The following is a 17,641-nucleotide window of genomic DNA, read 5'->3' as shown; positions in this document are numbered from 1 at the left end:
CAATGAACACCCAGGACTGATCTCCTTCAGAATGGACTGGTTGGATCTCCTTGTAGTCCAAGGGACTTTCAAGAGTCTTCTCCAGCACCACAGTTCAAAAGCATCAATCCTTCAGCACTCAGCTTTCTTCATAGTCCAACTCTTACATCCATACATGACTACTGGAAAAACCATAGCCTTGACTAGACAGACCTTTGTTGGCAAAGTAATGTCTCTGCTTATTAATATGCTGTCTAGGTTCGTCATAACTTTGCCTCCAAGGATTAAGTGTCTTTGAATTTCATGGCTGCAATCACCAACTGCAGTTATTTTGGAACCCCCCCAAAATAAAGTCTGACACTGTTTTCACTGTTTCCCCATCTATTTGCCATGAAGTGATGGGACCAGATGCCATGACCTTAGTTTTCTGAATGCTGAACTTAACATTTTAGTTTTTCTTAATTTCCTCTCTTCTTTGCATTATTATACTTGATTTTTTTAGGGGTTTTTATTTTACTTTCTGTTTTTAGCAAGTAGGAAACACAGCCTCAGGAAGTGGCAGTGAGAAAGGCCGTATCCTCTGTCCCCATGGTCTTACAACAAGGAGAGGGAAAATTTAACAAAGAGTAGAGTCTTCCTGCAGCTACTCACAATGGGGACTCAGACTATATTGGCTAGATATTAAAGGGCACAGTGAACTAAGAAAATGTCATACAAAGGGACACCCAAATTATATATCAGATATATGTTGGGTGACCATACAATTTATCATACACACTCAGACACTTGTAAAAGTGAAAGGAAAAGCTATGAAAAGTTATGCTGGGATGACAGATCTGCAAGAAGCTGGTGCTAGGCAACTTATGTATTTGAAAGAAATAGGTATGCAAGTTTAGACCAGAATTAAGTAATATCAGCTCTGCACTTAATAGACAGTTATTGAGTGAACAACCACATTGATGGTTATATAAACTTAAAGTGTTAGTCAATCAGTCTTGTGTAACTCTTTGTGACCCCAGAGACTGTAGCCCACCAGACTCCTTTGTCCATGGAATTCTCCAGACAAGAATATTGGAGTGGGTTGCTATCCCCTTCTCCAGGGGATTCCTCAACCCAGGAGTGGAACCTGGGGTCTCCTGCATTACAGGCAGATTCTTTACTTTCTAAGCAGCCAGGGAAGCCTCTATATAAACTTAAATGTAAATCAAAACACAATTCCTGAAATGTGAAACTTTCTTGTTGGGTCACTTGGAAAAATCCAGACAGAAAATTGTAGCTGCTTTTACAGTTCAAGTATCTCGTGTACATTTTGGATTAAATTAGCCATGTGTGTGTGTGGTTAGTCGCTCAGTCGTGTCCAACTCTTTGTGACCCTATGGAATGCAGCCCGCCAGGCTCCTCTGGCCATGGGGATTCTCCAGGCAAGAATACTGGAGTGGTTTGCCATGCCCTCTTCCAGGAGATCTTCCCAACCCAGGGATCAAACATTGGGATCAAATGTCTTCCACATTGTAGGCAGATTCTTTACTGACTGAGGCACCAGGGAAGCCCACATTAACCACATAATAACCCACAAATATTCATCTGTTTTCAAAAAGTATAAACAGCAATTCTTTAATTTCTTTTTTGGTTGTGGACAGAGGGGACAGAATTGAATGAAAGCAATTCTGATGTTTTGCCTCTAGATATCTGGAAGGGTGATGATTCCATTAACTGAAGGAGGTCCATTGGAGGAGGAAGAAAGAGCTGAGTTTGAGGAATCTGTGGGACATTCAGGAAGGGGATTCAAGTAGACAGTAGGATATAAAAGTCTGCAGTTCAGGTGACAAGTCCAGGCTTAAGATACAGATTATTGAGTGAACGGCTCAGGCAAACGTCTGAGTGTCCCACGGTGCAGGCAGAACCACAGGCTGGCGGGAGGGAGATGCCATGGTGTCATGTCTAGTGATCCTAGGATATCTTTGGGCAGGACCCAGTGCAGTCATTATGAGCTCACCCTTGCTACTCAAAAGCAGTATTTTCCAAAGGTGAGCATAAGAGCAGTCTTGCAACTAGAAGAAAAAGAGTCCAACTTAGGGGCCATCTGCTCAGGGAGGGGCCCACTCATGCTGATGGCACCAGGACACCTTGAGTCCACTTAAAACTGTATGTTTCCTCCTTGTCAGGCAAACTTGAGACAGACGCTGGGGTCATCAGTGAGCAGTCTTCTCTCCACAAAGGTTTGAGAATTATCACCATAAAGCAGTGAAGCCATGGGATGGATGAGGTCATCTACAAAGAAGGTACAGAGAGGAGAGAGTCAAGGGTACACTCCTTTGGCCATTTCCCATGACAGTGTGTAGGCAAACTCATTTGACCCACTACTCTGAAAAATAAATGTGGTACCTCTGTGTTTTTATGCTGCCAAGCACGGGGAGCAGTCACTTCCCTCCCCCTTTATTCTTAGTTGCCTTACTCATTTGATAATTTAGTTGTGTAGTGTAGCTATGGAGAAGGCAAACACTGTCAACTAAGCCCACAAGAGCATGTGGACATTGGCAGATCACAGCCTCTTTTTCCAGTCAAATAAATCAGATGAAATGGTAATATATATCTGAATGTGTGAATATTTCCTTTTGTTTTGTTTTATTTTAGCAATATTTTTAAAGAAGGTAATTCAGTTGTTCAGTTGCTACATGATGTACCTTTAATCCCAGGAGTTACTGTTTAAGGTGTAAACTGTAGTATCTATTTTGTTTTTAAATGTTGCAAAAATTTTGAAAAGGGAAATATATATATATGTATATATTATACATTTTATTACATATATACATACATATAAATTTTCTTCTGAATAAAGCAGACCAGGTGAAGAAACAATAGACTAAATGGAATTAATAGCATCAGCCTCTCCCAGTTTTATTTATTGTTAAAGAAAAATGTAATGGTAGGATGAAGAGAGTAGTGACAATCATATTTTATCAAACTTTGAGGCACAGTTTTTTCATTTTTGTTTTATAAAAAATGTGAAAGGAAAAGAAATGAATATGCAAGTGAGTATAAAGACTGAGTTATCAGAAATTTATACAAGCCTTTAGGTGTTAAGAAAAATTTCCAAAATTTTCAACCCACTTACTACACTGAATTTAGGTTAGGTCCAAACAAAATTATATTCTAGAATGTTATAGTACATAATTTAACCAAATTATACTCACAGGGCATACACAGAGGAAAAAAAAAGAAAACAACCTACCAACTTCTAGTTGAAACCATTGTCACTGTTGACACATCAGCCAAGTAAGTCGTTTGCTCACAATTTCTAGTTCTTAGCACACAGATGAAAATCAATCAGGTTAATTCACTGAAAAGTCTACGTTTGTATTTTCATCTTCCCCTTTCAACTTCTTTCCACTTCATGTCCCCTGATCCTCCTCCCTATGGGGTGTCCAGGATTATCTTGCTTTCTGATTTTAAGAACAGGTCATTCTTCCTTCTTCCTATTTTAAATATCAAATTCATTCACACCATTCCTTCCAAACATATTGATTTTAAGCCTCTTGTCTCTTATCAAGAAGGAAAGGATTTCTCGTTACCGTTTTTATATTCCCCAGTGTGCTCTGCCAGCCATATTTAATATAACACTGAAATTCTTATCAGTGAGAAGGGATGCAACTTTTGCTAATAAAGCTGTGGTTTCTTTTTGGAAATGAACACTTGTTGCAAAGTTATTCACATATTGATAAGACCCAAGGCAGAGTGCCAAACCTAAGAAGCTCCCCTACTGAGGAGTCCCAGCATTGAGAGAACAGGCACTTTGTTTCATTTCGGAGAGGGTGTTACTTTCTCCTGCCTTGGTGCCTGTTTTAACATCTTGCCACCCAGTAATATTTCTTGTTTGACAGGTTTCTTCCATGAACCGGCTTACCAAGTGCGATGAAAATCGCGAAAGAGAGGCTCTGTAACCTCATCTGTTCCCTTTTAAGGGTGCTTTTAGACAGGGTAAACCACAGGGCAGGGTGAAAGAATGAACTAGTTAAACATGCCTCACTGCAAGAGAAATTCCTGTTTTGTCACGAGCAGGCTTTTTATCTAGGGGTGACATTCCTCCTATATCCTCTCTACCCGCTGGAGATTCTTTCCTTGATTTGGTCCCAAACCGTCTTTTGAAAGTGTTGGAGCACCAGCTGCTGGCAGCTGGGAGAACATTAACAGAAGTTCTGCCAGGATGGTTTCCAAAGGCGGAGAGTGAGGCCTCATAGCCCAGAAAAGCTCACAGCTCAAAGGATGGGCATTTTGGGGTCCTCCGATCTCTCCTTGATCTTCAACTCCTGCAGAAGGAGTGGCCTTGCCAGTTATTTCTCTGCTCAATTCGCCTGCAGTTGAACAGTTTTGTACTGGATAAGTATTATGGATCCCTAAGGAATCTGTATTGGGATGTGGATGTAGCCTGACATACTTAGGAAAATGGACTGACACATCTCAGGGCAGCCTCATAAAAAGACCTCAGTGACTGCGGACAGTCTAGGACTGAGGCCCAAAGCCACTGCCCTGAAACACAGCCTTTATGACCAGATTTTTACAGTAGTATCTTGTGTAAATGACCCCACTAGATGCCATATGAGTGAGGAATGTGGAGAGCTGAAACCTGAGCCCACATATTTTGTCCACAATTTAAAAATATTTTTTATGTATTTTACTTACTTTTGGCTGTGCTAGGTCTTTGTTGCTGTGCAGGCTTTTCTCTAGTTGCAGCGAGCAGGAGCTACTCTCTAATTGTGGTGCGTGGGCTTCTCATTGAGTGGCTCCTCTTTTGGGGGAGCTTGGGCCCCAGCGTGCAGGCTTCAGCAGTTGCAGCATCTGGGCTCAGTAGTTGTGGCAAGTGAACTTAGTGGCTCCGCAGCACATGGAATCTTCCTGGACAGGGAGTGAATCCATGTCCCTGCATTGGCAAGCGGATTTTTAATCCCTGGACCACCAGGGAAGCCCTTGTACACAATTTTGAAAATAATCTTTGTTTGGCTGAAAGAATAAAAAAGAAAAAAAAATCCCTTCTTAGAACTGAAATTTAAAACAGTTTTATGGCTTTCTTTGCAGCCCACCTTATTAAAGGTACAGAGTCTTCCTGGTCCCAATTTGACCCCAATTCTGCCAACTTCAGTCCCTGAGACAGACTTTCATTCTCTCTCCATGAAGTCTTTTGGACTGACCATTCTCTTGGATGATCTGCTTCTCCCCAAGTAGCTTTTTCTCCAGTCTTGTCTGTCTTCCTCTCACCAAGACCTACCCCTGCTCCCAGGACACTGCCTCTACTCTGGGCCCAGCACCCAGCACAGGACTGCTTCTTAGTTTCCACTTAAAAAAAAAAAAAATGAGAAGGTAATATTACTTCACAGAATTGTCATGAAAATAATGAAAGCAAAGCATTTTATAGGGGAGTTTCCTGGTGGCCTAGTGGTTAAGATTCTGGGCTTTCACTGCTAGGGCCTGTGTTTGATCCCTGATTGGGAAATTGATAACCCCCCCAAGGTGCGCAGCCAAAAAAAAAGTGTTATGCCAACAGATATTGTTATGAGCTTTCCTGATGGCTCAGATGGTAAAGAATCCACCTGCAATGTGGGAGACCTGGATTTGATCCCTGGGTTGGGAAGATCCCCTGGAGGGGGTATAGAAACCCACTCCAGTATTCTTGTCTGGAGAATCCCATGAACAGAGGAGCCTGGTGGGCTACAGCCCATGGGGTCCCAAAGAGTTGGACATGACTGAGCGACTACACACAGCACATTGTTATGTGTATAAAGACATCTTGTTCATTCTTCATAACACATGTTGCTAATGAAGATGCTCAATTTTTATGATAGTGCAGTTACATTCTAGATCCTATTTATCTTCCATTTCTAATAGTCCTATTTTATTAATTCCAATGATTTTAATTCTGCTATCAAAAGTAAGTCAACTGTTATTCTGATTATAAATGCATGTTTCAAACTATCACCTTGATTACAAATGAGAGACTTGCATGCTGCAGTTTGAGATACCTTACATATTTTTTTAAATTGGAGTAGAGTTGCTTACGGCAACACTGCTGTGTTAGTTTTTGCTGTACAGCAAAGTGGATCAGTCAAACATATACATATATCCCCCTTTTTTTGGATTTCCTTTCCATTTAGGGCACCACAGATCACTGAGTAGTTTCCTCTGCTATGCATTAGGTTCTCATTTTATCGATTAATATTTACCTTTCATATTTTGAAGAAAGAGTTCTGATAGTATTAATAGAAAGTAGAATGGCAGAATTTATACAGAGAAACCAAGACTACTGGTACCCTATTTTATTATTTTTAAGCTATGCACAATATTTGGCAGTTGCCTGTCAAGATAGCAAGTTTATACTGTAGAGCCTGAAAAATCTTTGCATGTGACATTTAACTACAAAGCACTGGAACTGTTTTTAAGAATATATAAAGCATTGACACAAGAACCCTATTCTCTTTCCAAGTTGTTATCTTGAAAGACTATAAACTAACTCTTGTGATGTCACAGTTCAAACATTTTAATGTTATTGATCAGCTTTTTTAAAATTCTAACTCTTTTTTATCCTGGATACTGATGCATCCAAGGTGAGCATCTTTCCTATTATTTACATTTCTGGAGTTGTCACCACCTAAAGTCTGTGGCTTTTGGCTAGTTAGGAGTCATTTCATATGTTAAAATAGCTTTAAGCTGGCAAGGGTGGGGCATGGTGGGGGGAAGAAGGTGGGATGATATGAGAGAATAGCACTGAAACCTATACATTACCATATGTAAAACTGATAGCCAGTGGAAGTCCAGTATATGTTGCAGGGAACCCAAAGCCCGCGCTGTGACAACCTAGAGGGGTGGAATGGGAAGGGCAATGGAAAGGAAGTTCAAGAGGGAGGGGCCACATGTATACCTATGACTGATTCATGTTGATGTATGACAAAAACCACCATAATATTGTAATTAGCCTCTAATTTTAAAAAGTAAAATATAAAAGTTAAAAAAAAATAGCTTTAAGGGACTTCCCTGGTGGTCCAGTGGCTAACACTTTGCACTCCAAATGCAGGGGGCCCGGGTTCAATCCCTGGTCAGGGAATTAGATCCTGTGTGCTGCCGCTAAAGATCCTGTGTGCTGCAACTAAGGCCTGGTGCAGCCAAATGTTTTAAAGGAAAAGGGTTTTTAAAAATAGCTTTAAAAGATTTTGCCCTCAGCCCCTGAAGGATCTATTGTTCTTTGTGATTGGTTCTTTCATTTTGTACCTAAGTGACCTCGTGCATGAAGTTTCCAGGTTTGCCTCAAAGTCTGCTTCTTACCCATGGGCAACTTTCAGAGGTTATCAAGTGAGCATCACAGGATGAGGTAAACCCCACTCTCAGCACCCGTTCGTGGCACTGGAGCCCCAGTTCTTAAGGAAAAAGCCAGCATTTCACCCACCCCAAGGCAGGGCAGTCAGAGCCAGGAAGGGCTTTGAGAAAATAGGGTGGGATATGGGAAGAGTCTTTGGTCTATTGTGACCTGGCCTCCACAGCTGAACTTCAGGGACTTTCTGACTTATAGCTTGGAAGGATCAGGGGAAAGCACTTGTCACATAGAGCAGAACAGCTGCTTCCTGCTTAACTTTTTTTGAGTGGAACATCTTATTTCATCTTCCTAACATACTTGAATATAAGAAGGCATGAAATGCCACTGTGAGAACAGCTCTTTCATTGTAAAAAAAAAAATTTAAACCCTAATATTCAAAAAGGATAAGGTCTTGGTTTCTTCTATTTTATTAAAGATTATTAACAGAAGAATGGAAGTTTAAGTGTTATTTGCTCAGTCGTGTCCAACTCTTCATGACCCCATGGTTTGTAGTCCACCAGGCTCCTCTGTACATGGAATTCTCCAGGCAAGAATATTGGAGTGGGTAGCCATTCCTTTATCCAGGGGATCTTCCCAACCCAGGGATTGAACTCAGGTCTCCTGTATTGCAGGCAGATTCTTTACCATCTGAGCTACCAGGGAAGCCCTTACAAGCATGTATTTTTCCTCAGAAGTAAATCAGTTCAGTTCAGTCACTCAGTCGTGTCCGACTCTTTGTGACCCCATGAATTGCAGCACGCCAGGCCTCCCTGTCCATCACCAACTCCCGGAGTTCACTCAGACTCACGTCCATCGAGTCAGTGATGCCATCCAGCCATCTCATCCTCTGTCGTCCCCTTCTCCTCCTGCCCCCAATTCCTCCCAGCATCAGAGTCTTTTCCAATGAGTCAACTCTTTGCATGAGGTGGCCAAAGTACTGGAGTTTCAGCTTTAACATCATTCCTTTCAAAGAAATCCCAGGGCTGATCTCCTTCAGAATGGACTAATTGGATCTCCTTGCAGTCCAAGTGACTCTCAAGAGTCTTCTCCAACACCATAGTTCAAAAGCATCAATTCTTCGGTGCTCAGCCTTCTTCACAGTCCAACTCTCACATCCATGACCACAGGAAAAACCATAGCCTTGACTAGACGGACCTTAGTTGGCAAAGTAATGTCTCTGCTTTTGAATATGCTATCTAGGTTGGTCATAACTTTTCTTCCAAGGAGCAAGCGTCTTTTAATTTCATGGCTGCAATCACCATCTGCAGTGATTTTGGAGCCCCCCAAAATAAAGTCTGACACTGTTTCCACTGTTTCCCCATCTATTTCCCATGAAGTGATGATAGCTATTAATTAAGAGCAGCTCTATCAGTCTACAAGAAAGTTATGCAATAACAATAATGAATATAGTACTTAGCATGTGCCAGGCACTATCCTAAGTACCCTTACATATTTAGTCATTTACTTCTTCCAACAACTTTAGGAGGTGGGTTCTATCATATCCTTTTTACAGATGAGCAAACAGGCACAAGTCATATGGCTGGTATGTGGCAAAGTCATGATTTAAACCCAGAGAGTGTGGTCCTGAATCTGTGTTCTTTTCTGCTATGCCATAGTTGGATAGTTACTGAAGAGCAAGAAGAGAAATTCTTGCCTTTTCAATGAGCAACAGTTCACAAATCTCTGAGTATATTAAAGTGAAATTTTTACCTAACTTTACATGTGAAAAATTTAAAAATACACAGAACCAGCAAACTCCTTGACTTTCATGAATGGTTCCAAACAAAGAAAATGCATTATGGGGTAAATTCAGGAAGTGTTCTCTCTTATGGAAACTAGTAATAGCCCATGTCCTGTGTTCCCAGTATCTCTTCACTATCATGGAAGACTTAGTAATGGAGCTGTGTGAACTTTTTTTTTTGAGAAAGGGAATTAGGTCAAAGGTGAAACATATCATCCCTGGAATTAGCTGAGAAAGAATTAGGAGAAGTCTAAGAAGAATCCAGTGGGACTTGGTTTCCACAATTCTTATATTAACCATGAAATTAAAATTAGGAGCAGGGCTAGATTTCATGGTCATAAGCAGATTAGTTACTGAGTTCCAAAGAGTTCAGATATTCTTTCTATTCCTTTTAAAATTTCACTGTCTGAAGCACCTGAGAATAATGACCACTGAATAAACCCTCTCATCTATTAAACAATAAGTAGAAAGAGTTCAGAGTTGATTCATAAAAAAGACAGGAAACATGGTGAGTGTAGGTAAGGATATTACAAAGTTTGCAAATGAAACCAAATCTCTAAAACATGATGATTTTGCTAAACTATTACTAACAACTCAGGAGAGAAAGCAACACATCCCTGTGTGAATTCTTTTTCATTCCCCCTACCCCATTCAGAGGTCCATTCACCAGTTGCAGCCTCAAACAAAGTGGTAGAAGAATTTTTAGAACAATAATTGAAAGACAAAGATTTAAATGGTCAGGACACAAATACATAAAAAGCATGCTTATAATGTAATGTTTATTTAACTCGAAAAACAAGACTATTCGCTCAGTCGTATCTGACTCTTTGCGACCCCGTGGACTGTAGCCCACCAGGCTCCTCCATCCATGGGATTCTCCAGGCAAGAATACTGGAGTGGGTTGCCATTTCCTTCTCCAGGGGATCTTCCCGACCCAGGGACAGAACACAGGTCTCCCACATTGCAGGCAGACCAGGGAATCCCTGTTTTAAATTACTACATTTCAATGCATGAAAGGAATGGGTCACAGTAAAACAAAAGTAATTATTTCTCAGACCTTTTTAAAAAATATTTCTAACTCTATGCATTTTCAGCATTTGATATCTGTTCTTTACCACCATAACCAACCAACTCAAAATAAACTTGGGTGGTTTTGATCCAAACTGAACTATGGAGATGCAGACAAGCACAAGATAAACTCAAAACAAGCAAACCAACATCAATACAGTAAAAATTTTTTTTTTATATTTATATATCATATTTACAAAGGTAAAGCTAAACCAACTGGTCATTATGTACATACATTAGTAAATATTGGTACTTTACATTTACATATAAGTGTATTCATAATTATCAAGTAAAAAGAAATTTTAAATTATTTTTATTTATGAAAAATATATAAAATGTGATATACATACTTCAATTTGAGTGCTTGTTCAATATTGAGTGCTCAAAAAACTTTGGGGAAAAAAAAAAATCCCATAATGTATTCTGATGGAACATACTGAAAGTAAAGAGGTGAGGAAATAATAAATGTTAAATGTGATTTTAGTAAGTAGAGGACGTGAGCAGAAGATATACATTCAGATGGGGATTGCATAGCATAAACCAGAGGAAGACTCAGAAATGGAAGATGTGCAGGTTTTCCCAAGGTCAGTTTCACTCGAAAAGGAACAGAACCGATAAGGTAAACGATAAGGTAAATGAACTGGAATTTTGATGACAAGTTCATACTGTGAGCCGATCCAGAATTGACTTCCGGCTAGAGGTTCTTGTACAAACATGCCTTGGACATCTACTGTAGAGTTAAGTCACAATGTCAGTTCCTTATTTGGCTTCCTTTAAGAAGCAAGGGTGCTATGTGCCCTTTAAAAGACCCCAGAAAACTTCAGCTGGCGTCTGTCGTGACTGAAGAATCAGCGGGTGGGATCCAACCTTGTTCCAAGTACGAGATGGGCTGGAATTCTTGCACCTCGTGGTTTTCTTTTTTTTTCTTTCTTTCTCTAAGGGCTCAGGTCCATAGTGATTAGCACAATTCACCCCAGGACAGATGGCCTCAAAATCTACCCCTAGAGCGTTTCCCCGTCCATCCCGCTCGGGGATGGAGGTGTGGCGGCCGAGGGTCACTTGCTAGTTGAGGCAGGGGCAGCAGAAACAGCAGATCGTCCGGCAGGGATTCTTCTTCTTGTACTGCACAGCCTTGCGCACCTGCACCTTGGCCTGCCCGGTGTATTCGACGGCCTTCTGCACGTTGAACTCGATGACGTCCAGGGTGTCCGCCTGCTGCTCCACAAGCAGGGCCATCTGCAGAAAGAGGTCGTGCAGGTCACGGATGCGGCCCTCCAGCTGCAGCAGCTCCCGGTGGCGGCTCTCTATCTCGTTGAGAGCCGCCCGCGCGCCCTTCACGTCGGCCAGCCGGTCCTCAGAGAACACGTCCCACTTGCCCTGTTCGACCATGTCCTCGATCTCGTCGCCCGACACGTCCTTACCCATGATCTCCAGCTGGCGCTGGATGCGGATCTTGCAGTTCTCGCGTTGCTTCATCTCGGCGCAGTTGTACTCGTGCATGGCGGCCTGGAAGGTGCGGGCGAGCGCGCTGTAATGCGCACGCGCGATGCGCGCCACGGCCGAGTGCGCGCCGTGCTGGACTTCTGCCTGCTCGCTCAGCGCCTTCATGGCGCCCAGCTTGCGGTTAATGCTCTCGCCCCGGGCCTTGATGTCCTTGCCGATCGAGTTGGTGTCCCGCTTGATGCTGCTGAGGCGCCGCATGGACGTGAGGAAGCGGGTGTTCTGCTTTCCCAGCCGCCTCACGTCGGCAATCAGCTGCTGGTTTTCCTCCTGAAGGTCTTGGATGTCTCGGTACAAGGATTCCAGGATGTGGTCGGTCTCGAACACGATGTCCTCGTGAGGCGAGTCAAAATCATCGCCGTCGTCTGGGAACTGCTGGTCAAACTGCTTGGTTAACTCCACGAGTTCTCCTAGTCGGTCCTTCATTTTGCCTGCAAATGGAAACATGGAGGTTAAATTCCTCTAGCGAGAGTCAAAATATTTGCATTGAGAGAATTAAAGATTAAAATAGAGAAATGTTCTGCTCACTGCTCATCACTCTCAATTCTTTACTCCTGGGTGTAGGTAAATGCGCTACAGGAGCTATATGGTTCACGACATTTGGCTCATGAGTGAAGGGCTGATGGGACTGGGAGTCACAACACCTTTGTGTTTTATAGCTTGTAGGTATCTGCAGTTCTTACGCAACGTTCTTCTTTACAGCATGGGACTTTACTTTCACCACCAGACACATCCACAGCTGAGGGTCTTTCCCCTTTGGCCCAGCCACTTCATTCTTCCCTGTTTTAGCCCCTAAGTCATTGCCTGCCAGGCTGCTCTGTCCATGGGATCTCCCAGGCAAGAATACTAGAGTGGGTTGCTATTTCCTCCTCCAGGGCATTCTCCCCACACAGGGAGATAGGAACCGGCATCTCCTGCATTGGCAGGTGGAATCTTTACCACTGAGCCACTAGGGAAGCCCTATCTATATGTATGCGTGCGAGCATGCGTGCTAATTCACTCGAATCCTGTGGGACTCTGCGACCCTATGGACTGTGGCCCACCAGCCTCCTCTGTCCATAGGATTCTCCAGGCAAGCATACTGGAGTGGGTTGCCATGTCCTTTTCCAGGCGATCTTCCTGACCCATGGATTGAGCTCACATCTCATGTCTCCTGCATTGACGGGTGGGTTCTTTACCACCAGTGCCACCTGAGATGCCCTTAGCAAAGATAAAGATTGTTAAATAAAATACATATTTATAAAAAATACACTGACACATTAATGACGAATTTCTTCCTTGACTTTCAGAATATTTTTTGGATATTTTTATGCATTTTTTTTATTTTTAAGAATAATTTCTGTATTTTACTATTTACTGTTGAGACATCAAACAGTTTTTATTTAACACTATTTATTATCTCTTGATTTAAACTTATAGCATATGTAGTATCCATCATCTGAAAATGTTGCTTTACATATCAAAGTTCAAGCACTCAGATAGCCTCAGTCTAACTGCAGAATAATAAAGGCCAATAAGAAGCAAAAAAAGAAAAGATTGTTAAATAAGGATAGTCAATTTATAAGCTCTGAGACCAACTCTAAGTGTTGTCTATTCTGTGTCTATTTCAGCACTGGTGAGCATCTTCAGTCTTGTATATCATAACAATTTTTTAATGATATAAATCATGGTGTAATTTTTTATCTTAAAAAACAAAAATTGAACCTGCTTAAAGTAAAACAACAAAATGAACAACGATGAAAATCTAATAAGGAAGTATAAAATTTGGAAGTTGAAATTTCCTTGCTCTTATGCCCAGTATCACCAATACATACTTTAATTTGAGTGTTTGTTTGAGACTCAGTGCTTAAAAATATTTTTTGGGAAAATCCCAAAGTACAAGCTAATGAACGATATTGAGTAAAAGAGATCAGGAAATAGTTAAGTGTGGCTCAGCTGGTAACGAATCTGTCTGCAATGTGGGAGAACTGGTTCCATCCGGGGTTGAGAAGATCCTCTGGAGAAGGGAAAAGATACCCACTCCAGTACTCTGGCCTGGAGAGTTCAGTCCGTGGAACAAAGAGTCAGACATGACTGAGCAAATTTCACTGACTGACTGATGTGATTTTAATAAGTAGGAGGGGTGAGCAGAAAGAAGATATTTATTTATGCGGGAATCACATGGCAAAAGCCAGAGGAAGAATCAGAAGTAAAAGACGTTCAATTTTTCCCTATATCTCTAGTGGTAAATGTTGTTAACAAAACTACTTTAAAAAATAAGTTTTATATGGAAAATTTCAATCGTACGCAAGCCTACTAGCAATAATATAACACACTCCCATATACCCATCACACAGCAGCAATATTTGCCCATTTTTAATAGCTTTTTGAAATAAGTTGGCAGCTCAAGCAGAATTTCCATGCTTTTATAAGGGTGGTTCTGATCAATTCCCTGTTTAGCAAGGCAAAATAATGTTCTCTGTGTCCATATTTTTTCCAGTGAAGTGAAAAACTTTCATTATTAATACTGTATATATGCCGAAATAATGAACATTTTTCCCTTTTATACAAGATTTTGTGGCTGGAAAGATTTCTTTCTATTATATAATTTGCAGGAAACAGGAGAAAAGTAGTAGCATTTAATGGCTACTCAATCTATCAGGGATCTTGATCTCAAAAGCTTCCCTCAAGTTGAAGTAATTAATTTCACAACACCACTAATGGAATGCTGACAACTTGGATTGAGTGATAAATGGAAAATGGTGAAATATTAACCATGGATTCCCATCTGCCATGACTATTAGTTACATAAATTAAGCAAAGTTTTATTCCATAGTGGTGATTTTTAATACAACAAGTTATCCTGCTTAAAATGCCATTTCTGCTTTCTGATGACAAAGATCAATACCAGACCTTCTCACTGAGGGGAAAGTGACTCCAAGAAGCACTCCAAGAAGTTGAGAGGCAGAAAAAAGAACCAGGCTGGACCAAAACTATGCCTTCCCTGGCCTGAATTGCCTGATACCTAAATATTTCCTCATTTTGAATAAAAGTTAAAGACAAAGCACAAATTGGTGGGGGTGAGGGGATTGCAATATATAGTAGATAATGAGTTAACATACTTACTATATTAAAAACTCTTGCCCATCCAAACCAAAAAAAAAAAAAAAACCAAACCAGAAAAACCACTTGCCCTAGCAAAGACAATGAAAAGGCAATTCATATAAGAAGAAATATAGGTGCCAGAGAACATGGAGATAGTTAGTAGGTATCAGGTACTTATTGTAATGCCAGTAAGCATGTTCTAGGCACTTCTTATGTGATACTGTCTTTAATCTTCATACGGACTTCATGAAGTAGGTATTGTCATTATCAGAGTTGGTAAGTGAGTTTAGGGAGATGAAGGAATATACCCAAGGTCACCAGTAAGTGACTAGTCCAGCTCTAGAGTGGCCCTGCTTAATCACTACTTTCAGTTATTTCCAGCAGGTGTAAAACAGTGAGGCATGAGGGACTTCACCATCAAAACAAGGAAATGCAAGGTAAGCCACTGAAATTTTTTTTGGTCACCAAACTGGCAAGAATTTTAAAAAATAATAATTTAGGGACTTCCCTGGCAATCCAGTGGTTGAGATTTGAACTCCCAGTGCAGGGGGCTTGGGTTCAATCTTTGGTTGGAGAACTAAGATCCTGCATGCCACAGGCTGTGGCCAAAATAATAATAATAATTTAAAAGAGAATTCTGGGAACTCTGAAAAAAAATGCTTGTAGGAGGGCAAATGGATAAAAACCGTTGTAGAAGGGCAGGTGAATAATATGTATTAAAAGCTTTTAAAATGTGTATTTGTTTTAGGTACATTTATTCTAAGCATATATTCAGAGTTATATGAAGCTCATCGTTGTAAATATTTTCATCACCATAGTTTTCATAGGAATTCAAAAATAATTTAAAGGTGCAAAAATGAGATAGTCACGGCTACATAATCACAGTTTAGAAGGCTATCTAATGGGATGAAAAGCATAAATATCATTTTAGGTAGAAAAAAATCTGTAAAGGGAAGAGAATGAGCAGAGCTGTCATGTAAATATCTTGAAATAAAGACTTGAATAATACACATAAAAATGTAGTTTTCTTCAAATTGTGGAATTATAAATCACTTTAATTACTTCCTTGTGCTCTTCTCTATTTTCCAACATTCTTATAATGTCCTGTAGATTCATCAATTAGATAAAACTCCACAAAACCATAAGTATTTGTTTAAAAGACTAACTCCTTTAAGATGTATGCATTACAATCAGGTTACCACCTTATGTGACACGAGGAAAGTACATGAGTTGGCTAGTATGGAGTTGAGTTTTATTTATCTGCTTAAGTTATCAGCCAACATATGCTACTCTGCAAATGTAGAATTAATAATTTTTGAAGATAGATACAGATAGAATAAAATATAAATAATTTTTTTACATAAATAGAACAGAGAATGAATAATTTTTGAAGGACAAGAAATGGTGATGGATGCAAGGAAGGCTTGGGAAGCACTACCACAGAAGGTAAGGGGGTAGTTAAAGGACAGCATCACACACCAGACATTAGGGACCTGCTTGTTGGTCTCTGCTAGTCATAGACAGGTCCCAAGCCCAGTACTGCTCTCCTGAAGCCCTGAAAAAGCTATCATTTCATTCACAATAGGACGAGCAAAGTGCACTGCAATTATAATAGAAAGTGGCCTTTGAAGAAGATGTTCAGAGATAGTCATTCCTTCCCAAGACCTACCAACATGAAGCCATGGATTCTGAATGAGATGAAGGTCTAAGTTCACTTGAAGGCTCAAGTCTACAAACTGGTCAGGAGAGAGGCAGGACGTGGAAGCTGGAGATTCTCTAGGAGGTGTACACAAGGAAGTAGCCTTCACTGCCTTCCTGCTCACCTTTCTTGACCCAGCTCAGCCCCAAATGAGCTGGTCCCACCGATCTAGAAGGTTTCCTGGTTGCCAAGGTACAAACATTAGGAAAAGTACAACAGAAAGTCAACCAAGAGGCTACTGCTTCCAACAATTTTCCCTAAACTGTTTAAATGTACTCCTTACTGTAGTTATACCAAAATACAGAAGCATGCACAGAAAGAAAATCAATATAAGCCACATACCCAATAGCTTGGTTCTATACTGTGACAGCTGAAAAAGGGAACCACAGTAAATGAGAAAGAAAAGTCAAACAATTCTATTGACCCTCCCATCTCATTATGATAAAGGATAATGTAATAAACTTTGGTAAACTATTCATAGTTAGTTCAGTCGCTCAGTCGTGTCCAACTCTGCGACCCATGAATCGCAGCACGCCAGGCAAAGTTGTTCAAATCAGTTCAGTTCAGTTCGGTCACTCAGTTGTGTCTGACTCTGTGACCCCACAGACTGCAGCACACCAGGTTTCCCTGTCCATCACCAACTCCTGGAGCTTACTCAAACTCATGTCCATCAAGTCAGTGATGTCATCTAACCATCTCATCCTCTGTCATCCCCTTTGCCTCCTGCCTTCAATCTTTCCCAGCTTCAGGGTCTTTTCCAGTGAGTCAGTTCTTTGCATCAGGTGGTCAAAGTGTTGGAACTTCAGCTTTAGCATCAGTCCTTCCAATGAATATTGAGGACTGATTTCCTTTAGGATTGACTGGTTTGATCTCCCTGCATTTTTTTTTTTTTTTAAGGCACAGCGAGGTTTATTTGGCTCAGGAATTGAAAAGCAGAAGCAGTAGTAAAACACATCTCTGGAAACACTTAGCTGTGCCGTGCTGATCATCACAGCTTTGCTTTTTTGGACAAGAAGTTCACGATGGCAATCACGCACTTGTCTGACAGCCACCTCTCCCTCAGGACACTGCTTTCTTCACGTTAACTGCATGTAACTTTTCTTTCTCCTTGTGTCTGATGATCTGCTTGGAAATTCTCATGTCATTTGGGGGGAGCTTTGAATATGCTTTCAGCCTGGCCCAAACTTCTGAAAAGTGCTGTCAGGAAAAACTTCAGTAACAAGTCCTTTGT

General features: G+C 40.9%; 1 protein-coding gene and 1 long non-coding RNA gene across 5 annotated transcripts in view; one reads left to right on the top strand and one right to left on the bottom strand.

Moving 5' to 3' along the window:
• The first annotated feature begins 2,354 nt into the window (after window positions 1–2,354).
• LOC120862573 overlaps window positions 2,355–17,641 on the top strand; it is a 38,338-nt gene continuing 23,051 nt past the window's right edge. For 2 of the 4 annotated variants that reach the window (XR_005720805.1, XR_005720802.1), the window contains exons 1-3: window positions 3,042–3,255; window positions 15,093–15,148; window positions 16,080–16,157. This is a non-coding gene — a long non-coding RNA (uncharacterized LOC120862573). Of the gene's footprint in view, window positions 2,562–3,041; window positions 3,256–15,092; window positions 15,149–16,079; window positions 16,158–17,641 lie in introns of those variants that run through there. The other 2 variants (XR_005720803.1, XR_005720804.1) reach the window with 2 other exon arrangements.
• STX11 (syntaxin 11) overlaps window positions 10,127–17,641 on the bottom strand; it is a 37,844-nt gene continuing 30,329 nt past the window's right edge. The window contains exon 2 of the mRNA XM_040238617.1: window positions 10,127–12,058. Coding sequence (XP_040094551.1) covers window positions 11,190–12,058 — 869 coding nt within the window. The 3' untranslated portion in view covers window positions 10,127–11,189. The remainder of the gene's footprint in view (window positions 12,059–17,641) is intronic.

This window comes from Oryx dammah, unplaced genomic scaffold, assembly GCF_014754425.2.
Source record: "Oryx dammah isolate SB20612 unplaced genomic scaffold, SCBI_Odam_1.1 HiC_scaffold_4, whole genome shotgun sequence".
Taxonomy (NCBI): Eukaryota; Metazoa; Chordata; class Mammalia; order Artiodactyla; family Bovidae; genus Oryx; species Oryx dammah.
Note: the sequence above shows the minus strand (reverse complement) of the source record. Positions and strands in the feature narration are given on the sequence as shown.